This window comes from Rhinolophus ferrumequinum, chromosome 18, assembly GCF_004115265.2.
Source record: "Rhinolophus ferrumequinum isolate MPI-CBG mRhiFer1 chromosome 18, mRhiFer1_v1.p, whole genome shotgun sequence".
Lineage (NCBI taxonomy): Eukaryota > Metazoa > Chordata > Mammalia > Chiroptera > Rhinolophidae > Rhinolophus > Rhinolophus ferrumequinum.
The window spans coordinates 47,391,977-47,417,658 of record NC_046301.1 but is presented as its reverse complement, the minus strand read 5'-3'; the positions used below and the strand labels follow the sequence as shown (position 1 = coordinate 47,417,658).

At 37.5% G+C, this 25,682-nt stretch overlaps 3 protein-coding genes across 4 annotated transcripts in view; 1 reads left to right on the top strand and 2 right to left on the bottom strand.

The window, feature by feature from the left end:
- The window catches only part of LOC117037927 (adhesion G protein-coupled receptor E2-like), a 38,285-nt gene extending 32,968 nt beyond the window's left edge, over positions 1-5,317 (bottom strand). The window contains exons 1-3 of the mRNA XM_033134463.1: positions 5,254-5,317; positions 3,321-3,374; positions 2,911-3,030 (exon numbers count right to left, since the gene is read on the bottom strand). Coding sequence (XP_032990354.1) covers positions 2,911-3,030; positions 3,321-3,374; positions 5,254-5,284 — 205 coding nt within the window. The 5' untranslated portion in view covers positions 5,285-5,317. The remainder of the gene's footprint in view (positions 1-2,910; positions 3,031-3,320; positions 3,375-5,253) is intronic.
- Positions 1-25,682, top strand: part of LOC117037930 (zinc finger protein 333) — a 1,118,586-nt gene that overhangs the window by 104,534 nt on the left and 988,370 nt on the right. The window lies entirely within an intron of this gene.
- Positions 20,145-25,682, bottom strand: part of LOC117037929 (adhesion G protein-coupled receptor E2-like) — a 42,854-nt gene continuing 37,316 nt past the window's right edge. For both annotated transcript variants that reach the window (XM_033134465.1, XM_033134466.1), the window contains 3 exons: positions 25,103-25,271; positions 24,908-25,018; positions 20,145-21,759 (listed from right to left, as the gene is read on the bottom strand). In XM_033134465.1, the coding sequence (XP_032990356.1) occupies positions 21,748-21,759; positions 24,908-25,018; positions 25,103-25,271 (292 nt within the window). In that variant the 3' untranslated portion in view covers positions 20,145-21,747. The remainder of the gene's footprint in view (positions 21,760-24,907; positions 25,019-25,102; positions 25,272-25,682) is intronic.

Below are 25,682 nucleotides of genomic sequence, written 5' to 3'. Positions count from 1 at the left end.
TAGAAAAAAAGATCAATGCTGGAGGTATTACACTCCTTGACTTCAGCTTGTACTACAGAACAACAATAATTAAAACAGTATGGTATTGGCAGAAAAACAGACACACAGACCAATGGAATAGAATTGAGATCCCAGAAATAAACCTACGAAAATATGGATAGATAATTTATCGAAAAAGAAGCAAAAATCATACAATGGAGAAAAGACAGCCTCTTCAATAAATGATGCTGGGAGAATTGGAAAGCCATGTGCAAAAGAATGAAACTAGACTGCTATCTGTCACCGTGTACCAAAATTAATTCAAAATGGATCAAAGACCTAAACACAAGACCTGAAACAATAAACTGCATAGAAGAAAACGTAGGTACTAAACTTATGGACCTTGGGTTCAAAGAGCATTTTATGAATTTGACTCCAAAGGCAAGGGAAGTAAAAGCTAAAATAAATGAATGGGACTATATGAAACTTAAAAGCTTCTGCACAGCAAAAGAAACCATCAACAAAATAAAGAGGAAACCGACCGAATGGGAGAAGATTTTTGCAAACAATGCCTCCGATAAGGGGCTAACATCCAAAATATATAAGGAACTCATACAACTCAACAACAACAAAAAAACAAACAATCCAATAAAAAATGGGCAGAGGACCTGGAGAGACATTTTTCCAAAGAGGCCAATAGTCATATGAAAAAATGCTCAATGTCACTAATCATCATAGAAATGCAAATAAAAATCACAATGAGATATCATCTAACCACAATGAGATATCTGGGGTTATCATTCTAACCCCAGTTAGAATGGCTACCATCAACAAGACAAATAGTAACAAGTGTTGGAGAGGCTGTGGGAAAAAAGGAACCCTGATACACTGTTGGTGGGAATGCAGACTGGTGCAGCCACTACAGAAGGCAGTGTGGAGGTTCCTCAAAAAATTAAGAATAGAATTACCATGTGACCCAGCAATCCTTCTCCTGGGTATCTACCCCCAAAAATCTGAAAACATTTATTCATGCTCCTATGTTCATTGCAGCTTTATTTATGGTGGCCAAGACATGGGAACAACCAAAGTGTTCTTTGATAGATGAATGGATATTGAAGATGTGGTATATATACACAATGGAATACTATTCTGCCATAAGAAAAGATGAAATAATGCCATTTGCAACGACATGGATGGATCTTGAGATTATTATGCTGTGTGAAATAAGACAGAAAAAGTCGAGGACCATATGATCCTATTTTCGTGAAGAATAAAAGTCGTTCAATCTCTCTGAGCCGAAATTTGGTAATTAAAAAAAAAAAGATGCTATACTGAAACCATAAAATCCATAGAAGAAAACGTAGTGAGGGTTAAGCTCTTTAACATCTGTCTTGGCAATGAGTTTTTGTATTTGACACACCAAAAAGAAAACAGACAAGTGAGACTACATCAAACTAAAAAACTTTTGTACAGCAAAAAAAACCATTACCACAATGAAAAACCAACCTGCAATGGGGAGAAAATACTTGCAAATCATGTATCTGATAAGGGGTTAGCATCTAAAACATATAAAGCACTCATACAACTTAATAGCAAAAAACCAAACAATCAGATTAAAATGTGTAGAGTGTCTGAAGAGACATTGTCCAAAGAAGGCATCCAAATAGCCAACAGCTACATGAAAAGGTATTCAACATCACTAATCATCAGCAAAATGCAAATCAAAACCACAATGACATATATCAGCTCACACCTGTTAGAATGGCTATTTTCAAAAAGACAAGAGATAACAAGTATTGGCCTGGATGTGGAAAAAAGGGATCTTGGGCACTGTGGTTGGGAATTCAAATTGGAGTAGCCCCTATGAAAAACAATATGGAGGTTCCTAAATAAAATAAAAATAGAGCTACTATATGATCCATTAATTCTACTTCGGGGTATTTATCAGAAGGAAATAAAATTACAATCTTGAAGAGATGTCTGCCCTCCCATGTTCATTGCAGCATTATTTACATTAGCCAAGACACAGAAACAACCTACAAGTCCATTAATGGATGAATGGATAATGGAAAAGTGGTGTATGTGTAGAGTGAAATATTATTCAGCCATAAAAAAGAAGGAAATTTTACCCTTTGTGGGATGAACCTTGAGGGTATTATGCTAAGTAAAATGTCAGGCAGAAAAAGACAAATACCGTATGATTTCACTTATATGTGAAATTAAAAAAAAAAAAAGTACGTAGATACAAGATACAGAGAACAGATTGGTGGCTGCCAGAGGTAGGAGGTGGGAAGTGGGCCAAATGGGTGAAGGTGGGAAAGAAAAATCCTAGCTCTGCTTGCTTCATGGCTCTGCTGTGAAGATGAGGTGGGAAACCATGATCGTGAATGGGCAGGGATCGTGGTGAGCTCAAGCTAGTAGGAGAGCCCGAGCTTCCAGGCGCTGGGTGTTTCTTTCCTCCTGTCTCTTCCATTATTTCTTTCCTTTCTTTGTGCTATGAAAATAATAATTATAATAACAGCAGTAACAATGATAATAGCTCACATTTGTTGACAATTTGTACTATCTTTAAATTTTTTTCATACAGGTAAATATTAAATCTCGCACCATCCATATGGGGTAGGTACAATGACTATCCCCAATACACAAAGAAACTGAGGCAAAGAAAGGAGAAATAATTTCCTAAACGTCAGAGAGTCAGTCGGTGGCAGAGCTAGACTCTGAGCCCATGTAGCCCAGCTGCACCATGGACGCTCTCAACACTCTACCTACTGATCATGAAAACCTGACTACCCACTTCCCTGCCCCGTCTCCTCTCTCTAGTTCTTGGCAAAGGGGTTCTGTGCTGCTCTCGGGATGAGGGCTCTGGATGCCCCACAGTCTCCCCCCACAATCTCCATGTGCCCCTCCACCACCCCAAAGCCTCTGTACCATCACAACTCTCCAAGTGGCCCGTGAAGATCTTCTCAGATGCAGCACTGAATCCTGGAGCGCAGAGACAGGCATTGGCATTGACACATGGAGGGTTTGGGGGGCACCAGCGAATACAAGCTGTGGGGTCAGAAGCAGTGGGAGATTGTGATCAGAAGGCAAGAAATTGGTGAAGCCACGGCCAACTATGGGTCCAAGACTAGAGGAGGGGATAGCTGCCATTGGAAGAGGAAAAGACACAAAACTCTGGGCATTTAGGGAGGTAAAAGCAGCTTCTCTTATCTTCATGAGACCATCTCTGAGCCTCGCTTGCAGAACAAGCCTCCTTCCCTCCCACTTGGTGAGGAAACCAGACCCCAGTATGCACTCCCTAGCTTATATCACTAATGGGGGGCTGGCTGGGCACTCACCTCTATCCTTCAGGGCTGCAGCAACCAAAGGCAACAGCAGCAGCACAGAGAGCTCTAGGGCAGATTAAAACAGAGATATGACAAAGAAAAGAGAGTCAAACTCCAATTTCAACCCCAGTCGGCAGGTTCTTAGTAGGTGGTTCTTGCCCTGCAGCCCATGGCCTTCCAGCAGCTTCTTGTGCTTTACCAGGAATCGAGGACTAAGCCTTTCCCCTCCATCTCCCAGGACTCCCCAGGAGACAGACACCGATAGACACAATGCTCAGGTGGACTCAGGTGCTACAGGTAAGGTAACAGGACATACACACAGCTGATGACAGGGGCCCATCTTAGAAAGCCCAACCTTCCCAATGGAGAGGGTAAATCTTAAAGGAGAGATTCCTCAGATTTGCCCAGGCCCAGTTTCCTTGTTCTTTGTCAATGGCAGAAATCTGCTTTGAGGATTCCTCTTTCAGCATCGCTCCTGTTGAACTTACAGCTTCAGAGCATACAAAAAAAAGCATAGATCATGTTGTTGTACAGCCCAAAGTCTGAGTCCTATAATGATGAGAAGAGCAGGGCATGGAGCCCTGGAATCCATAGAGTGGGAGTTGAGGAGCAGTGAGGAGTGAGAACTAAGGTGGCTGCAGGGAGGGCCACTATCTCCTGGTCAGGTGGCCTCTCCAGGTACAGCACCCATGGCTTCTACGGCTCCTCCCACATGATGCCCTGGCCCTTCGACAGTGGACAGTGCGCTGAGGGCACAGCCTTTCCCCTTTGTCTCCCAGTTCGGTCCTGAGAAATGAATCACAGAAGGGGCTTTGTGGCATGCAAACCACTACGAGTAGGGAGGAATGAAATCTACCCCACAGGCAATAAATGGACCACCTTGTAGAGTCTGTCATCCCATCTATGTCAGCTCTGAACCCTATGGAAATCTTCACGTCTGTGTGCCTTTACAGGATTTTCCCAAAATGTGTCCAGCATTAAAATAATCATATTCCACAATTCGCATGATAAGAAAGGTGGCTATTTTCATAAAAACCAGGAAACTAATTACAACTAATGAGGATAATATATAAAGAAGACCTAACTTACTAGGTAACATGTAAACACTGAAGGGAATAAAGACTAATCAGAATTAAGCTGACCTCACTGATACTAGTTTTTACTAATTCACTGTTACTGTTCTTCAAGTCATTCCATGACCCACATGAAACCTATAGACTAATGGACAATGTTTATCTTAGTGCAGTAGAGTTTTCAAATAATTTGGTTATCTATTCTTTTGAAAAAAAATACAGGTGTTAATGATAGTTAATTTTATATTCCAATTTGACTAGGCCGTGGTACCCAGATATTTGTTTAAACCCTAGTGTACATGGTATTTTTTTTTTTTTTTGGTGAGGTGTTTTTTAGGTGAGATTAACATTTAAATCTGTAGACTTTGAGTAAAGCCGATTACCTCCCATAATCTGGGTTTGCCTCATCTCATCAGTTGAAGACCTTAAGAGGAAGAGGGAATTCCAGCTGCCTTTGGACTTGAGATGCAATATCAAGTCTTTCCTGGGTTTCCAGCCTGCCGGCCTGTCCTATGGATTTCTCACTTTACAACCTCCATATTCTCATGAACCAATTCCTTAAAATCTCTGTCTTTCTGTCTCTATGTCTGTCTGAAATGGTTCTGTTTCTCTGGTGAAACTGAACTAACACAAATAATAAAATGAAAACTCTGTTACATCCCCAAGTTTGCCTTAGCAATGAGTTTAACTGACTTTTTCCTTTGAGATTTACTATAAATGAGTTAATATCCTCAAAAATTTTCCCTTTATACCTTATAGAGATATTAGACAAACAAGGCAGATATCAAGCAAGAACAGACAATATTTTCAAACTGGGTAGAGAGTGCCCAGATAGCTTTAGTTGTCTGTCATCTCTGTTATGTTCTACCTACCTGCTGGCAACCTTAGATATCCGTTTCTCATGGTGCAGACACCAGCAAGCCCAGCCACGGTCTGATCTTGGTCTGTGTGTGTGTTAAAAAGACTTCCTGTTTTAAGTATGTGTTGTGCCCTGGAGGAGGTGATTTAGAGAACCACTGGTCTGGATGTTTTCTTTCCCCTAATCTGGCCCATAATTAACTTCTCAGAAACTCTAGTTCTATTTTTTTTTATGTATTTGCATATCATTACTAGCATTTGTTTGCATGTCATTACTAGGTTTTGTACTAATAATGATATTGAGCATGATTTTAAAATCTTTTTGATATAGGAAGATGTGATACTGTGTATTAAAAGACCTCCCCCAAGTGAAGAATCACTCTACTGGTCTTTTTGCCCCTATGAGGACCTTAGGTCAGAGTGAACAAAATGATCTGTTAATAGACTTTTAAAATTGATGTTTAATTTTCATTCAACATTATATAGTTTCAGGTATACAACATAAAGATTTGATACTTGTATATATTTTGGAATGATCACCTCAAGAAGTCTAGTTAACATTCATCATCATACAGAGTTACAAATTTTTTTCTTGTGATAAGCACTTTTAAGATCTACTCAGCAACTTTCAAATATGCAATACAGTATTATTAACTATAGTTGCCATTCTGTACATTACATCCCCATAACTTACTGATTTTATAACTGGAAGTTTGTACCTTTTGACTTCCTTCATCCATCGCACCACCTCTCCATCTCTGGTAATCACCAGTCAGTTCTCTGCGTCTATGAACTTAATTTATTCTTTAGATTCCACATATAAGTGAGATCATATGGTATTTGTCTTATTCTAACTTATTTCACTTAGCATAATACCCTCAAGGTCCATCCATGTTGTCAAAAATAGCAAGAGTTCATTCTTTTTTACATGTTTTGTGCTCCAAATTCACCCGTTTGCAAATCAAATTCATCCTTTTGCAAATCAAATTCACTCTTTTGCAGATCAAATTTTTTCACAAAATATCTTCTTAATCTTTGTAATAAAAATAAATCCAATGTTAAGTTATTGTTACAATTAAACATTTTATTGCATGTATTTAATAATAAACAAAATACTTATTTAACATCAGAAATACTTATTTACTTATAGCTTCATTTATAATGGTTCTGCCGCTGCTCTTGGTAATTTCATATACATATTCATAAAATAATTATGGCAATCTGTAGGAGTAATAGTTGCAACGGAATGATTAATAATATCTACTAAATGTTCATAGTTTGATGGATCAGCCAAAATATTTCTTGCACAGAACTTAATTTTTGAAAAAAACTTCTTCAGTGGGGTTCATCATTGGAGAGTATGGTGGTACAAATAATAAAGTGTGTCTTGTCTGACCAACAAGATCACATACTTCCTGGGTTTTGTGGAGGCTTACACTGTCCAAAACAAACCACACTCCCTCCAGATTATTTTCATCCAATTTCTGCAATAATCTTTGAAGAAATTCGCAAAAAATATTTGAAGTAATGGTAGGATGTACAATTACTTCGTGCCACACTATTCCCTGAATGTTTATTGCTGCAATTAGAGAAACATTTCATCCTCTAACTGTTTGCATGGTCACACGAGCTGGTGTATTGACTTTGGATTGCGCCTTCGTTTTTCAAAACGAAGGTATGAGAGAGAGAGAGAGAGAGAGAGAGAGAGAGAGAGAGAGAGAGAGAGAGGAGATCTGGTGACTTTTTGTCTTCTTTAAGGAAATCAGTCCTATGTGATTAGGGCTCCACCTTTCTGACCTCATTTAACCTTTATAACTAAGAGGCCCTACCTTTATATACAGCCACAAAGGGGTTAGGGATATGAATTTTAGGGAGATATAATTTATTTCATAATACCATGTGTTACTTAATATACAGAAAAGTAAATTTTATCCAAAAAATAAGTTGATTTTCCCTTAATTCCTGAAGAATATTTTTTTCTGGATATAGAATTCTGGGCTGACAACACTTTTCTTTTAATACTTGAAAAATGTGCTACATTCCATTGGCACCCATAGTTTCTGATGAGAAATTAGCTGATATTTGAATTGTTTTTCCCTTATGGATAAAGTATCATTACTTATTCACTTCCTCACTGTTTTCAAGATTGTTTTTTTTTTGTCTTTAGTTATCAAAAGATTGATTGTGATATATCTTGACCTGTATTTCTTTGAGTTTATCCTATTAGGAATTTCCTTAGCTTTTTGAACCTATATGTTTTTATCTTTTGGAAAATTTGAGAAATTTTTAGCCATTTTTTTTCTGAATGATTTTTCAGTTCCCTGTTCTCTATCTAATGAGAATTGAATGACAGAATTTAATGACAGAAATATTAGATTTTCTTATAGTCCCACAGGTCGTGAGGATGCTGTATTTCTTTTTTTCTTTTTGGAGTTTATTTTCTGTCTGTTGAAATTGGATAAATTACAGTGGTCTATCTTGAAGTTCACTGATGGTATTCCCTCTTTTGTCTCTATTCCACTATTAACTCCATCTGGTAATTTTCATTTCAGATATTTTATTTTTCAGGTCTAAGATTTGAATTTCAGTCTTCATTATATCATGTGTTTCTCTGTCAAGGTTTTCTATACCTTTGCTGAGACTTTGTATTTTTCATTTGTTCCAAAAAAGTCTGCAATTGCTCATTGAAACTTTTTTGTAATGATGGCTGCTTTGAAATAGTTGTCAAATAATTCTAATTTGTGTCATCTAAGGTTGAAATTTTCCTGGTTCTTGATATCATAATGATTTTTGATTGCATCCTGGATTTTTTTTAAAAAATAAATTTTATAGGGGAATATTTGGGGACAGTGTGTTTCTCCAGGGCCCATCAGCTCCAAGTAGTTGTCTTTCAATCTACTTGTGGAGGGCACAGTGCAGCTCCAAGTCCAGTCACCATTTTCAATCTTTAGTTGCAGGGGGCGCAACCCACCATCCCATGTGGGAATTGAACTGGCAACCTTGTTGTTAAGAGCTCGCGCTCTAACCAACTGGGCCATTCAGCAGCCCCTCTGGAAGCTCAGCGGCAGCTCGCTGTCTTCAATCTAGTTGTGGAGGATGCAGCTCACTGGCCCATGTGGGAATTGAACCGGCAACCCTGTTGTTCAGAGCTTACGCTCTAACCAACTGAGCCATAGGCCGCCTCTGTATCCTGGATATTTAAGGTATCATGTTTTGAAACCCTGGATTGTATTAAAATCTTCTCTTTTTTTCAGGCACCTTTGACATCATGCCAGGGAGAAGGAAAAGAGCTGTCATCTTGTTGCTGGAAGTGATGGTGAAAATCCAGATTTCCCACTTGAATTTACCAACACTCCAGTGAGGTAGGGATAACTTGTTACTGTTTACATTAACCTTTCCTGGGGTTATAAGGTCTCACCACGTGGTCTCTAGTGGTTGAGAGTGGCAGTTTACTAATGGGTGTGATGGAAGTCCCAACTCCTTCTCTGCTACAACCCCATTGGGATGGGAGGGAGTGCTTCATAACTGGGTTAGGGTGGAGCTCCAGGCTTTCCACTTGACCTTTGCTGATGAGTGTAAGGGTGTAGCCAGTTTTTCTCTGTGGTGTTTTGTGGGAGTAGGGCAGTTACTATTGGAATATGTACTGTTTTGCTAGGCTGCTCCTTTCCTGGTCTTTGGCCTCCGGGAGAGTAAATACAATCCAGATGCCCCTTCCAAACTGGAATCTGATTATTAATGGACTGGCCTACCTAGGGCTCCACTCAGGGGAAAGAATCAGTAACTAAGTTGTCAGGGAGGACAGATACTGAGGATGCTAGCAGTCAGAGTGGCACGCTGTGCCCTGGGTCCAGGGTGACTTGCACACCCTGTTTAATGCACAGTTTCGGACCACTGTGGACAGGAGTATCTTAGAACCCCAGTCTCACTTGATGATGCCGCATGTCTGTGCTCACATTAATAGTAAACCGTGTAAATAGTCCCCTTACAATTGTAATAAAGATGAAATTGAGAGTGGTGTCACCATAAACTTTTGCTCTTATTTTGGTCCAGTTTTTCAATTATTTACTGTATGAATTTTGCTGTAGAATTGCCTAGGATATTGTCCTTCATTTTCTAATGTTTTAATAATTTTAGTCAATTTTAATTATACCTGGAATTTGTTCAATAAGCAATTATTTCCTAAACGAATAGACCATTATCCTGACACCAGTTATGGGAGAGAATATTGTGACTTCCCTGACTTCACATGCCATTTTTCACACTTGATTTGAAATGCCATTTCTATTGAACATTATATTGCTACATACAATATATTCTTTATTTTGGTTTGGTTGGTTCATTTCACTATTCCTGGAATAATGCCACACTTTTAAAAATGCCATAGTTCCGGTTTTATTAGTGTTTTGAGGCAAATCTCTGTGTTTTATGTGAAATAAATTCAAATCTGGATTTGGATATAGAGAGACTTTAATTAGAAAAGTTACTGCAATAAGGAGAATACTCTGATCTCAGAAATCGGAAAGCATCTCAAAATGATTCAGATAAAGGTTCTTTTTTTTTTATTTTTTAATAGGATAAAAGAGGAAGTAGGCAGAAATTAGCAGAATCTCTGCAGGGGAAGCTGGACAAATAAGGGGAAATTATCAATGGGTTGTGACAGTAAATGGGTCTCCCTGTGGTCAGCCAGATCCCCAGAGAAATTGATGGGGGGGACATGTTTCACTATTTTTGTGCTTGCTCAGGCTTGGCGGTAAGCAGAGTTCAGGGGTCTTTAGGAGGGAGATAAACCTGATTAATGTTTGGTCAAGACAAATCAAAGGGTAAGAAGTGGGCAATACGAACGCTTGATCTCTTATTATTCTTTACAACTGTTCTGTCTATTCTGTGACAGTTTTTTCTTTTGTATAAACTTTGTACACAGTTTAGTAAGTTCCATAAAAACTATCTAGGGATTTGATTGTGATTTCATTGACTGTGTCGATTAATTTGCATTTAATAGCTTCCTTATAACACCAAGATTTTCCTACCCTATCAGTATAATTCTCTCTTTAGGTAAATTATGATTTCTTTCAGTTATACTTTATAATATTCCCCTTGAGATCTTCCTGAAATTCTTCTAGGGATGTTTCCAGTTATTGTTGAAATTTTGTTTTAAATATTTAAACAGTTTTCCTATTGTGTTAAAAAATATTTATTTATTTTTTTCAGTTACCGTTGATGTTCAATATTATTTTATATTAATTTCAGATGTACAACATAGTGGTTAGACATTTATATAGTTTATGCAATGACCCCCCCCCCAATTAGATTAGTATACCCCTGGCACTATACATAGTTGTTACAACATTGTTGACTATATGCTGTATGCTGTACGTAATATCCTTGTGACTACTCATATTTTGTAACTACCAATTGTATCTCTTCACCTTTTCACCCAGCTCTCCAATATCCCTGCCTTCTGGCAATCATCACTTTGTTCTGTCTATCTATGAGTCCATTTCTATTTTATTTGTTCATTTATTTTGTTTAGATTCCACATAGAAGTGAGATTATAGGGTATTTTTCTATCTCAGTTTGACCGATTTCACTTAACATAATATCCTCTAGGTCCATCCATGTTGTCAAAAACGGTAAGATTTCATTCTTTTTTATGGCCAAGTAATATTCCATTACACACACACACACACACACACACACACGAAAAATGTATACAAATTTTAAGAAAGGAAAACAGTATTAAAATTGTAATACTTAATATATACTGATAACAAAAGATGAATACAAGTCATGTTTGACTTCTGCAATTACAAGAGGTGCTCAAAGTGGTTACCATCTGTGCCTAGACACTTCTGATTATGGCAAACTAATGCTTCAGCAACGTTGACGAAAGTGTCCCTTGTATATATATTTTTGGCACCCCTGGTATACACACACACACGTACAACCTGCATATATATATATATCTATATCTATATATCTATCTATCTCACATCTTCTTTATCCAATGGTCTATTGATGGGGAACTTGGGTTGCTTCCATATCTTGGCTATCGTAAATAATGTTGCAATGAACATAGGGATGCACATATCTTTTCAAATTAGTGTTTTGGATTTCTTTGGATAAATACCCAGAAGTGGAATTGCTGGGTCATAAGGTGGTTTTATTTTTCAATTTTTGAGGACATGCTAAACCATTTTCCATAGTTGCTGTACCAATTTGCAATTTCACCAACAGAGCACCAGGGTTTCCTTTTCTCCACATCCTTGCCAACACTTGTTATTTGTTGATTTGTTGATGATAGCCATTCTGACAAGTGTGAGATGATACTTCATTATGGTTTTAATTTGTATTTCTCTTATGATTATGCCATTGAGTATCTTTTCATATGTCTGTTGGCCTTCTGTATGTCCTCTTTGGAGAAAGGTTTATTCAGGTCTTCCACCCATTTGTTAATTAGATTGTTTGTTTTTCTCGTGTTGAGTTGTATGAGTTGTGTTTTTTTTTTTTTAAGTTTAGGTAGCTGTTTGTATTTATTATATTGATGTAGCAGCATTCAGGGTCCAGACAGGAGGCAGAAACTTTACAAGTATTTAAATAGGGATGAATTCCTTTTCCTTATTAAACATTAACAAGATTTTTTAACTAGTAAAAAGCAGTAAGAAGACTTAAGCAGTATTATAGTAGCAAACACAGAATGTAGCTGTGATCTACACACCCTCCCCCCTGCCAAGGGCAGAGGAAGAGTAAAGAAGGAAGGAACTAAGCATGAGAACCAAGGCTGAGATTAAGACCTCTTGGGAGAGGATGTGGCTGGTGGGAAAGAAACTTGCCAGAAAGTACTGGTCAGAGCTGGTTCATGGGGATGGCTTGTCAAGTGGCCAAGAAATGCTGAAAGATGCATGTAGAGTCTATATCTAGCTTAGAGATCAAGTCTTCATTCGAGAAAGTCCTGAGTCCTCAAAAGTCCTACTTTTTTTTCTATATTTGTGCATTAATCTTTACCACTGTAGGAGAGGAAATATAATTTTCTCGTTATCTTTCGGGGTTCTTGGCTAAGACCCCCCTATAATAAAAGACAGATGAACAGGAGAAAAACAGAAGTTTAATAACATGTTACCCAGGAAAACTGAATAACTCTGAATTGTATGAATTTTTATAAATGTTGGATATTATCCCTTATCAGATATAGCATTGGCAAATATTTTCACCCATTCAATAGGCTGTCTTTTCATTTTGATTTCCTTTCCTGGGAAAAAACTTTTCAGTTTGATGTAGTCCAATTTGTGACTCCCTGAGACCCTGCCTCACCCAACTCACATACTGCATGAGGCTTTATCAGTGACCAAACCTTAAGGGAACTGGCAGGTAGCAACAGGCCTTGGGTTGTCCTGGCTTTTTGTGGAACTACCCCAGGCCCATAACTGGTAGTAGCCATCTTCGATACATAGCGTGACCTCTCCCATGTGACTCCAACTTTAGCACAGGCAGCAAACAACCACAAATCGCTTTGCAGCTCCTCCGAGGTAGTCTCCTAGTCACTGACAGTGGGTAACCTGGACCTGCATCACAACCCCTCCCAAGAGGCCCTAGAACAAACATATTTGGAGGTTGATTTCAGACCACAGCAGAGCACCGCCCAATTAGCCCCACAGGTGGCACACCAATAGGGCAGTCTCAACAGGTACCAGAGCCCATTGAGGCAAATCTCACTCTGTGGGGCAAGCACCCTAAATAGCAGCCAATAAGCTGTGGAAGTGGCCAAACCCCACAGCCAGTCAGCCTGAGGGTCAATCCCATCCATTGATGTGCCAATAGCAATCAAGGCTCAACTATAACAGGAGGGCACACACAACTCACACAAAAGACACTCCTGAAGTACCCAGAGCAGGTGACGAGGGAGAATGTGCCAGGGCCCCACAGGGCACCTACTATATAAGGTCACTCAGCTAAGACTGTGAGACACAAAGGATGTACCTAATACATAGAAATAAATACAGAGAGGCAGCCAAAATGAGGAAACAAAGAAATACATCCCAAATGAAAGAACAGGAAAAGACTCCAGAAAAAGAACTAAATGAAATGGATGAAAGCAACCTACCAGAGACAGAGTTCAAAACAATAGTTATAAGGATGCTCAAGGAACTTAGTGAAAACTTCAACAAAGAAATATCAAGCATAAAAAAAGACATAGAGGTCCAGTGAGCTGCGCCCTCTACAATTAAGACTGTGAACAACGGCTCTCCCTGGAGCTGGGCTACCATGAACAGCTGGAGGTTGGTGTGAGCTGCCTGTGGTCTGCTGTGGACTGCTGTCTGCTGATGTGTGCTACTGTGAGCGGCTTGTGGCCGCGCTGGCTGGCAGCCGGTGTGAGTGGCCGGTAGGCATCATGAGTGGTCGGCAGCCAATGAGAGCTGCTGTGAGCTGCTGTGAGTGGCCAACCAATGACCGGCAACCAACTGCCTCAGCCAGGTGGAGCACATGGCTCATAATGCCAGCATGGGCCAGGGAGCTGTGCCCTACAACTAGACTGAGAAACAATGGCTTAAAAAAAAGCAGGGGAGTGGGAAGGAGGGAGGGGGTGATGGGGGAAAAAAAGACATAGAAACCATAAAAAAGAACCAGTCAGAAGTGAAGAGTACAATAATTGCAATGAGGAATGCACTGGAAGGAATCACCAGCAGACTAGATGAAGCAGAGGATCGAATCTGCGATTTGGAAGACAAAGTAGCATAAAACACCCAATCAGAACAGCAAAAAGTAAAAAGAATCCAAAAAAAAAAAAAAAAAAAAACCGAGGATAGTTTAAGGGGCCTCTGGGATAACATCAAGCGTAACAACATTTGCATCATAGGGGTACCAGAAGGAGAAGAGAGAAAGCAAAGTATTGAGAACTTATTTGAAGAAATAATGACTGAAAACTTTCCTAACCTGGTGAAGGAAATAGACATACAAGTCCAGGAAGCTCAGAGAGTCCCAAACAAGAAGAACCCAAACAGTCTCACATCAAAACACATTATAATTAGAATGTCAAAGGTTAAAGACAAAGAGAAAATCCTAAAAGCAGCAAGAGAAAGGCAACTAGTAACTTATAAGGGAATCTCCATAAGACTCAGTTGATTTCTCCACAGAAACTTTGCAGGCAAAAGGGATTGGCAGGAAATATTCAAAGTGATGAAAAGCAAAGATCTACAACCAAGACTACTCTACCCAGAAAAGCTATCACTTAGAATTGAAGGACAGATAAAGGGCTTCCCAGACAAGAAAAAGCTAAAGGAGTTCACCATCACCAGTATTACAATGAATGTTAGAGGGACTTTTTTAAGATGGAAAAAAAAAAGATAAAAAATATGAATAATAAAATGACAACTACACGTCTATTAACAACTACTTTCAATGTAAATGGATTAAATGCTCCAATAAAAGACATAGAAGGGCTGAATGGATAAGATCCTTTCATATGCTGCCTACAAGAGACTCCTTCAAATCAAAAGACACAGACTGAAAGTAAAAGAGTGGGAAAAGATATTTCATTAAAATGGAAATAAAAGAAAAAAAAGCTGAGGTAGCAATACTTATACCAGACAAAATGGACTTTAAAACAAAGGCCATTCCACTTCATGGACGGTGTAGATGTTTGACCACTGCACTGTGCACCTGAAGCTGAAGCTGAATAATATTGTTTGTCAACTATAATTTAATATATATATATAGTCATGGGATATGCAGTACAGTGTAGGGAATAGAGTCCATGGAATTGTAATAAATACATAAAATGTCAGAGGGGCAATAGATTGGGGGAGGGGGCTATCACTTTGTGAAGAGTGAAATGTCTAACTTATATTGTTTTGTACACCTGAAACTAATAATAAAAAACAAACAAACAAACAAACAAACAAACAAAAAAACCAAAGTCTATAACAAGAGACAAAGAAGGATCCAGTAATCCCACTTCTGGGTATTTATCTGAAGAAACCCAAAACAATACATTGAGGGGACATACGCATCCATATGTTCATTGGAGCATTGTTGACAATGGCCAAGACGTGGAGGCAGCCTCATTGATGGATGAATGGATAAAGAAGAGATGGTACATACATACAATGAAATATTACTCAGCAGTGGAAAGGAATGTGTTCTTGCCATCTGCAGTGGCATGGATGGACCTGGAGGGTATTGTGCTGAGTAGAGTGTCAGACAGAGAGAGACAGATGTAATGTGATTTCACTTATATGTGGAATCTAAGTAAAATAAATGAACAAACAAAACAGAAACACACTCAAAGATACACAGGACATTTTGATGGTTGCCAGATGGGAGAGGCATTGAGGGGTGTGTGAAAAAGGAGAAGGGACTAAGAAGTACAAATTGGTAGTTATAAAATAGTCATGGAGATGTAAGGTGTAGTACAAGAAATGTAGTCAATAATATCGTAATAACTATGTATGGTGTTAGCTGTGTACTAGATTTATTGGGGTGATAGATGGGTGGGGAGTTGGGGACAGAGTGAAAAAGGTGAAGGGATTAAGAAGTATAAATTGGTAGTTACAAAATAGTCATGGGGATGTAAAGTACAATATGGGGAATATAGTCAATAATATTTTAAAAATTATGTATAATGTCAGGTGGGTACTAGATTTATCAGGGGATCACTACATAAATTATATAAATGTTTAAGCACAATGCTATACATCTGAAACAAATACAAAATAATATTGAATGTCAATTGTAATTGAAAAAAATAGTCATAGGGATGTAAAGTACAGTATAAGGAATATAGTCAATAATATTGTAATAACAATATACACTGTCAGATGGGAAATAGTAGACTTATCGGGGTTATCACTTTGTGAGGTATAAAATGTCTAATCACTATGTTGTTTTGTACACCTGAAACATAATATTGTATGTCAACAGTAATTGAAAAATAATTTTTTTAAAAAAGAATAGCAGTTATTGAAAAGCACAAACCAACTCAAAACAGTTCTGGTGCTTTACATCTGACAAGTCATCCTTCACCACAAACTGTAGGAACATCAGATTTCAGCAACACCCTTGCCCTGCAAAATCCTTCCAACTTTTCCAAGCACTAAGGCCAGATTTCTTGGTAGAATACTTAATTTAGAGTCCTCAGAAAACTCTAGAAAACATTGTTTTTAATTTAGCAGTATATATTTTTACTCTGTTAAAATTATTTGTAATTTATTATTTTTTATGTAAAGTGAATGGTTGTTGACGTGTACACTTAAATACCCAGAAAAGGAATTCTGTTTCTGGATTGGATTACAGTCCTTGGGAGGGATTCTCCCAACTCATTGTTGGGCTTAGAACCAAGATATGAGAATGACCATGTTAGTGAAGTAGTTTCTAGGAACATGTTAGAAGAGAGGGGAGCAAGTGGGAAGCTACAAGACGTTTGGGCCTCAGCCAAATTGATCTTTTTATAGAGAAAAAAGACTTTATTATTTTAGAGCAGTTATCATTCACAGTAAAATTGAGGAAGATACAGAGATTGTACCATTGTACCCTTTGGCCCTCCACATATATATCCTCTCCTATTTTCAACGTTGCTCACCTGAGTGGGGCATGTGTTACAACTGATGAACCCACACCGACACATCCTAATTACTCAACGTTTGTAGCTTACATTAAGGTTCACTCTTGGTGTTGTACATTCTATAGCTTGCATACTTTTTAATATTTTACTCTTGCAAATGTAATGAAAATAACCTTCTTGTAAATATCTTCCTATGAATATGAAAGTGTTTCCCTAAGGTAGCTGAAAAGAAGTGATAATACTGGGCTCTGGGTTATGTGCATCTTAATTTTTCATAATGAGCAATAAATTGCTGAGTATAATATCTATGTCAATTTATGCTCATATCTGATGGGAATATAATTTCACCCTGGTATAATCAATATTGAATGTTATCCAACCTTTTAAATTTTTCCAATATAATGTTTGCAATATTAGCTTCTTGTGTTAATTTTAATTTCTATGATTGCTGTGTATTTATTAGCAATTTGGTTTTCTTTTGCTATTAATTACCTATAATTTTTTTCTTTCTAATATTTTGTTAGCCTTATTATTGAATTTAAAAATTTCTTTGTACAATGCAGATATTAATCTCTTATTAACATTACAAATATTTTATTTTGTCTTCAGGCTTTTTAAAATAGTTTTGTGTCATCTAGAGACTTTTAAGTAATAAATCTTGTCAGTTTTTTTCCTATGCCTTTGGATTGTGATTAAAAGGATAATAGAGGTTAATAAAATTTTAATTGTAGCCTCTTATTTTCTTTTGACATTTTCCATATGTTCATAATATTGTCCACTTTTTCCAGTGGAAAGGATTTTCAACACTGGGGGTACCAGAAGAGAATGTGAAATTTTTTGTTAAAAGTTACTTTCGCTCTCTTTTTTTATCATTAGTTTCAGGTGTACAAAATAACATAATTATCAGACATTTAGATCCCTCACAAAGTGATAATCCCACCAAATCTACCATCCATCTGACATCGTACACAGCTATTACAATACCATTGACTATATTTCCTATGCTTTACTTTACACCCCATGAATATATATATATATGAAATTATCATTGACATTCAGTGTTTTATATTAGTTTCAGGTGTACATCATCGTGTCAACTATAATTGAAAAATTTTTAAAAGGGAAAATATATGAAGGAGAATAAGAGGTTCATATTTCCAGTTATAAAATAAATAAGTCATGGGGATGTAATGTACAGCATAGGGAATGTAGTCAATAATATTATAATAACATTGTATGGTGTCAGAAGGTTACTAGACTTACCATAGTGATCACTTCTTTAGGCATATGTTAAATAACTAAGGTATCCACCTGAAACTAATACAATATTGTATGTTAGCTATATACATATATTTTTAATTAAAATTTATTGGGGTGACAATGGTTAGTAAAATTACACAGCTTTCAAGTGTAAAATTCTGTAATACGTCATCTATATATCACATTGTGTGTTCACCACCCAGAGTCAGTTCTCCTTCCATCCCATATGTTTGATCGCCTTTACCCTCATCTACTTCCCCCTTTCCCCTTACCCTCTGGTAACCACTAAACTATTGTCTGTGTCTATGAGTTTTTGTTTCTTTGTTTGTCTTGTTCCTTTATTGCTTTCAGTTTTATATCCCACATAAAAAATTTTGTCTTGGCCATGTTAGCTATATTTTAATAAAAAATTTTTAAAGAAAGAAAAAGTTACTTTCTTTTTACATCTTATATGTTGCTATAGAAATTTTCCGGTTTCTAATAGTGCAAAGGAAGACACCTGTTTTTAGCATCTGCATAATGTAAGGGAGTTTAGAACAGAGTTTCTCAAGCTCAGCATTTTTGACATTTGGGGGCTGTATGATTCTTTGCTTGGGCTGTCCTGTGCTTTGTAGAATGTTGAGCAGAATCCCTTGCCTTCACCCACTACACATCACTTGGTACCCCTTCAGCTGTGAAACCAAAAATGTCTCCAGAAATTGTCTGCCAAATGTTCCCTGGGACAAAATTGTCACCCAGGTGAGAACTACTGCTCTAGAGTCTTTAGTATATTAATCATAGTTATTTAAAATTCAGTGTCTGTTAGTTTAAGTCTGGTTGTGTTGATTTCTTCATGGGTTGTTCTTTCTTGCTTTTGCTTGTGTTTCACACTTTTTGATGGAATGTGGAACAATGTGTGCACGTGATAGACACTGAGGTATCTATTATTCATTACTGGCAATAAGCACACCTTTTCTGCTATGATAATTTTGAGGGAGCTTGAGTCTGTCTAGTCAGAGTCATTGCACCCTGGCCTTCACTTTATTCTGGTGTTGTCTTGTTATCTTGTGCTTATGGCGCTCTGTTTTAACAGAGGTTTTTTTTTTTCCTCTCCACCTTTTGCTGTAGACCTTCCCTATGTGACTGCACCTCAGAGAGGGTCTCTCCACATTCTTGCCATTCCCTCAGAAGTTCTATACTCTCATGATTTCCCACATGGCCTTTAGCAATTCATTAAAAAATGTATGTGAATTCCTCTTCACTGTTTTTTTTTTAAAGTTTATTGGGGTGACAATTGTTAGTAAAGTTACATTGGTTTCAGGTGTGCAATTCTGTAATACATTATCTGTATATCACATTGTGTGTTCACCACCCAGGGTCAGTTCTCCTTCCATCACCATATATTTGATCCCTTATACCCTCATCTACCACCCCCCTCACCACCTACCCTCTGATAACCACTAAACTATTGTCTGTGTCTATGAGTTTTTGTTTCTTTATTTGTTTGTCTTGTTCCTTTGCTGTTTTCAGTTTTATATACTACATATCAGTGAAATCATATGATTCTCGACTTTTTCTGTTTGACTTATTTCGCTTTGCATTATAATTTCAGGATCCATCCATGTTGTCGCAAATGTCACTATTTCATCTTTTCTTATGGCAGAATAGTATTCCATTGTGTATATATACCACAACTTCTTTATCCAATCATCTATTGAGGGACACTTTGATTGTTTCCGTGTCTTGGCCACTGTAAATAATGCTGCAATGACCTCTTCACTATTTGTATGGCATCCAGATTACTTCCTTTTGTTCTCTATTATAGGTGATTCACTGCTCCTGGTGGTCTCTCCTTGGATGAACCTGTTTTTCCTTAGATTTTAGGTTACTGTTACATCAGCTGTCTTGTGGGTTTAAGAAAATTAATGATTTTGTTGTTACTATGGATTTCTCTTACTGTTAGGTTAGGAGAGATACTTGTTTGCATTTTTCATTTCCTAGGAAGAAATAAAGATCCCCTGTATTTTCTTCTGATATTTAAATAAGTTTATTTAATTTTTAATTTAAATCCATTACAACATAGTCATGTAAATTCAAAGTTTCATAAAATGTCTATTTATAAAACATTTTGTGCTGAGTAAAAGCATTTGAGTTGGACATCTAGGAATTTATTATGGCATTACTTTAATGAATTAATAACTAATTAATACAGTTGTTTACTTTTTCTGACACATCTTTTTACCCTTTTTAAACTAGAGGGAATTTGGAAAAATGATAAAATAAACACTCATATATACCCCATCTAGATTATCAACATATTACCACATTAAAATCTTTCTCAATTTATATACACACATATACATTTTTGTGCTGAAACATTTGATATTTATTGAGTGACATCATGAAACTTCAATAATTCTTCAACAAATATTGAAGCACTTAAAGAATATTCCCTATATAATCACAATACTATTATCATTCCCAAGAAAATTAACAAAAATTTCATAACTTTTAATGTGTAATACATATTCAAATTATCTGAATGGCCTCCAAAATGTCATTTATAGCTATATATCTGAACCAGAGTCCAGGCAAAATTGACATTGAATATGATTTTATATCATTTTTTTCTCTTTTAATGTAGAGCAGACTCTAGTCAATTTTAAAAATGATAATGACTTTAGAAGAGTCCAGATGACTTGGTTTGTTGAATGCCCCATGGTTTTAGTGGACAAATGGGTTATTGAAAAAAATCATGATTTTTCTCATTCTATATCACATCGTCTACATTTATTGGCTGATATTTTAGGTATCCCTATGGACACATGGATTTTTAAATTTAACGTGTTGTAATCATTTACAGTAATTTTCCTTGATGTTCAAATTGATTCAGATTTGGTAAGTGGGACCCCAGAGGGAATTTCTTTTAAGTGTAACTGCTCTGGATTTAGATCTTTTGTAGATCACATGCTGAAAATGAAATAATATATTTTGTACAAATACATGCTACAAAAGGTGCAGCAGCAATATACACCTTTTTCCACAGATCACATTATAAAATATAAAGATGTAAATGTTCTATTCATAGAGTTCTGATTTTACTCTAACTGAAGAAATTAGGTTTTTTTTTTTCATGTAAGCGCTGTGAAATCAGGAATTAGATCTGTTGTGAGCTGAATGCAGCACATGGTGAATAATAAAAACATAATTTTTGAGTAAATAAATTAGTAAGTTTTTATAAGTGAAGAGTGAAGAAAGTGAGGCATGTAGGTTGGGAGACCAACAGTCCTTGTCACCTGGGATGTAGGACTTTCAGTATTCAAACCAGGGAAGTCTTGGGCAATTGGGATTAGTTGTTTACCCTATATACATGCTTCTCTTACGCTATTTTAAGAAAGTCATTTGAGTTTTCCTTAGTAAATACCTTCAACTGGAGAAACATGTTTGTAGAAAAAGAGGTTGAAGCAAAGGGCTTAACCCAAGGCAACTGGGGAATTGGGCATAGTTTTTTGACTGTGCCAAGAGTGAGCTGAGCATGCAGAAAACCCCAATTCTTCAGCAACTGAACGTCAAGTATACTTTCTCCCACACGGTGCCATGAAGAGTTACTTGTAACGAACACAAAGAAGTATTTTTTATACTCTTTGCCCTAAAAATGATAGTTCCGAATTTTCCTGATTTTCCAGGATACAAGACCATCTGGTTTAACTGTTCTTTATAATTCTTCCTGAGAAAGAAGGTGTAAAAATGATATGGTGTTAAAAAGTGCAAGATCTGTAAAGACATTGGTAAAGAAGTCAAAGAACCTAAAGCAATGGAAAAACAACTCATGTTCGTGAATCAGAAGTCTTAACATAGTTAAGATGGCGATACACCCCCCGCCATGGATCTACACATTCAACACAATCCTTATCAATATCTCAGTTAAATATTTTTTCAGAAATTGGCAAGCACATCTTAAAATTTATATAGCTCTTCAAGGGGCACAGAATAGCTGAAATAATCTTGAAAAAAAAAAGAACAAATTTGTAGAGTCAATTCCCCAATTTCAAATTTGATACAAAGCTACAGTAATCAATATAGATTAACAGAAGAGAGTCAAATGTTCAGATTTATACCATTATATTTATGGTGAATTAATTTTGACAAGGGTCAAGATAATTCATTGGGGGAAAAATCTTTTCAATAAATGATGATAGGACAACTGGATATTTATATATAAAAGAATGTGCATCTCACATCATATTAAACAAACCTTACACCATTTAAAAAAGTAATTCCAATAAATAATGTACCTAAACATAATTAAAACTATAAAAGTCTTGAAAAAAACCATATCTGTAAATCTTTGTGACCTTCAGTTAGGGAATTCTTTATATATGATACCCAAAGAACAAGTGGACAAAAAAATATTAGATAAATAACTTTTGTACATCAATGGACACTATCAAGAGAGTAAAAGTCAAACCATGGAATGGGAGAAAACAATTGCAAATCATATATCTGATAAGGGACTTGTATTCAGACATATAAAGCATTTTCACTACTTATCGATGAAAGAAAAATTACTCAAAAATAAAGGATTTGACTAGATATTTCCCCACAGAAGATATGCAAATGGATAATAACCACATGAAAAGATGCCCAACATCATTAAATATTAGGGAAACACAAATCAAAACCATAAAGAAAAACTACTTCATACACCCTAAGGTATAAGAGAGACGAACAATAACAAGTTTTGAAGGGATGTGGGGGAACTTGGAACCCTCATATATTTTGGTCTTGCTCCTAGAGGCAATGGGAAGGCATTTGGAGGATTTTTATGCAAGTGGTACATGGCAAATTTTTGTTTTGAAAATATAACTCTGAATTTTATGTGGAAAACTATTGGAGGGGGAGAGAAGAGTAAGTGGGGGAGACCCGTTAGGAGGATGTTGCAATCCAGCCAAGGAAAGAAGTCAGCTGAAATTAGTGAAAAGGTGATACAGATGATGTCAATAAGATATATTTGTGAGCTACTGAAAAATAATTGTGGCATGATTTAGCAATGGATTGATTTGAGGTGGAACAAGATAGGAACAGGATAAGGTCACTGATGTTTCAGGTTCAAGGAGATAGATGGAGATGCCACTCAAAGAGGTGAGAAACACTCAAGAGGATTAAGATGGTGGAAAAATGATAAATTCTGTTATGAACATGTCGCAGGAGAAGGGTCAAGTAGGCAATTGGAAATAATGGTGTGGGGTTCATAGATAATTCAAGGGTAGAGAAATCTATTTGGCCATCATTTCCTTTTGCATGGCCCATTCAATCTATGTAGACAAGGTTGTCTATGAGGAAGGTATAAATGAGAATAGTAATGTTTCCAGAATCAAGACAGGTACAATAGTTGAAATATAAAGGAGATGAAGGAAGCTCAGCTAGAGAGATAGCAAGAATTCCAGGGGGTGTTGACACATAGGCACCAAGGAAACAGTGGAGTATTTCAAAATGGAGGAAGTAAACACAGCATCCAATCCTGCTCAGACGACCGAAGATATTTGTCAGTGGAGGTCATTGGAAGCTTAAGAGAGAGGTCTCTTGGTGGAATAATGAGGATAAAATACAGTTTTGAGTATGTAGAGAAAGACAGGGAGGAATAACATTTTTAAGATTAATAATTTTTAGTAAGAGAGACTTAGCATTTGCACTTAAAGTAGAAAAGATGCTGTCGAAAACAGGAGTCTGAATATACTAGAGAGAGATTGCAAGAGCAATGATATAAATTTGTTGAGAAGTCAGGAGGGCTTAGAACCAAAGTATAGGTAGAAGGATTAGTCTTAAAAAGTAGGAAGCACATTTTGTCTGTGATAACAAGATGGAATGAGGTGAGAAGGAAGCAGATACCAAATGCCCGGTGTTTTGAGAGCACAAAGTTGACCTCATTTCATCCTGCTGACCTGTCTTTTCTCTGTGAAGAAGTTGGTAGGAATATCCGCTGGGAAAAGGAAACGTTAGAAAGATGAGACCTTTAAGGAGTAGAGGGTTTGGGAAGTAGTAGCTGTAGAGGGTAAACAAGCAAGTGGATGAGACACATGCAGAAGGCTTGCCAGGCAGGGTGCTGAGCACAGTGAAGCTGGGGGAATGTTGAACAGTTTGAAGTCATTGCATGATTCACGTAAACCCCGTGAGTCTCACTTTCTTTATGACCACAGGGGACTTCAAAATACTTCCCTCCGAGTGCTGATGTGAAGAACTTGTGAACAAAATATATGAAAAAGCTTTGTTAACCTGAACATAAAAACGCTTGGTATGATCCACACTGCCAGGATCCTGCCTCTGCCCTCTGTAGTTACCCTTCCTGATTTTCTGATGTGTGTATGTGCGGAAAATACCAGGAATGATTGCAGACTTTTAAAGAAAGTCAAGTCAAACTTAAAACTTATTTCACTTAAGTTTTATGGCTATACCATGTATTTATGTTCTTTCTATAGAGGGGTAGCATGGGATGACTTGGGATAAAGGATGGTGCTGTGACTCTGAGAAGATTGAGCATCACTGCTTCAGATCATTAGTTCCTGCTTGTTGGGCTTGCTTATGAGGAAGTGCTCTGTATCCTCTCACCAAGTAAAATTAAAAACCACATGCACTGTGGCACAAAGATGGTGTGGGGAATGAGAAAATAGTCATGCACAAGGGTCAAGGTGAGCATAGAAACACAGTGAATGAAAGTAGGCAAGACCTCCTTTCATGACAGGGAAACGCCCAGATTTAGTCCAGAAGTCAATCCAGTGGGCATCACCAACAATATACCCAGGTTGTCCGGTGTGATCGGCATGAGCTACTGAGTGGATCAGTGAGTGCAATGCTCTGGGAGCTATGCGTGATCTTACCATGCTAGGGTGGGAGTCATCAGATGTGGCCCTGCTGGAAAGGGTGTACTTCTCAGACTCCGCTTTGGTTTTCTTGACCGCTTTCAACCATTTCCTGTATTGCTCCCGGACCTGCAGAGGCAAACACGCTCTGAGTCAGCTCACAGAGAGGAGTGAGGAGGGAAAGAGTCCTGAGTGGGAGTCGGACAGTGGTACCTGCTGGCTGAGGACACAGTACACCAGGAAGATGAAGACGCCCTGCAGGCTGTTGATGATGGTGAAGAGGTAGGCCATGGCGCGGGCAGCTGGGCCCACCTGCAGGATGCCCAGACACCAGGTGCAGCCCAAGATGAAGAGCTGAGCTGTCGCTTTAAATGTCAGCATCCTGGGCAGGAGGAGAAGGGAGGCCCATGGCAGACAGAGAACAACAGAATCAAAGCCATTTCCATCTCCTCTTGATGGATTCCTCTGACTGAGTAGTGATCAACTTTGGTCTTTACTCTCAATGATTCCCTCAACAGAAGGCTGATTGGGTCCACGATGGCATTTTGACTTGGACTGAGGATGGTAGTGACACTCCACAATATGGGTTTCAAAACTATCATGATGTTTCGTGAATGTCCCTAATTTCATTCAACTGACATTTCTGAGGACAATCTGTATACCTGACTGTGCTGGGTCCTGGGCATTAAAAATAACAAAGACAAGATTTCTGTTTTCATAGACCTCACAGCCCAGTGGAGAGACTAAAGCAAATGGTCACTTATAACATTTGTGAGGTACCTCTGCCTGGGTC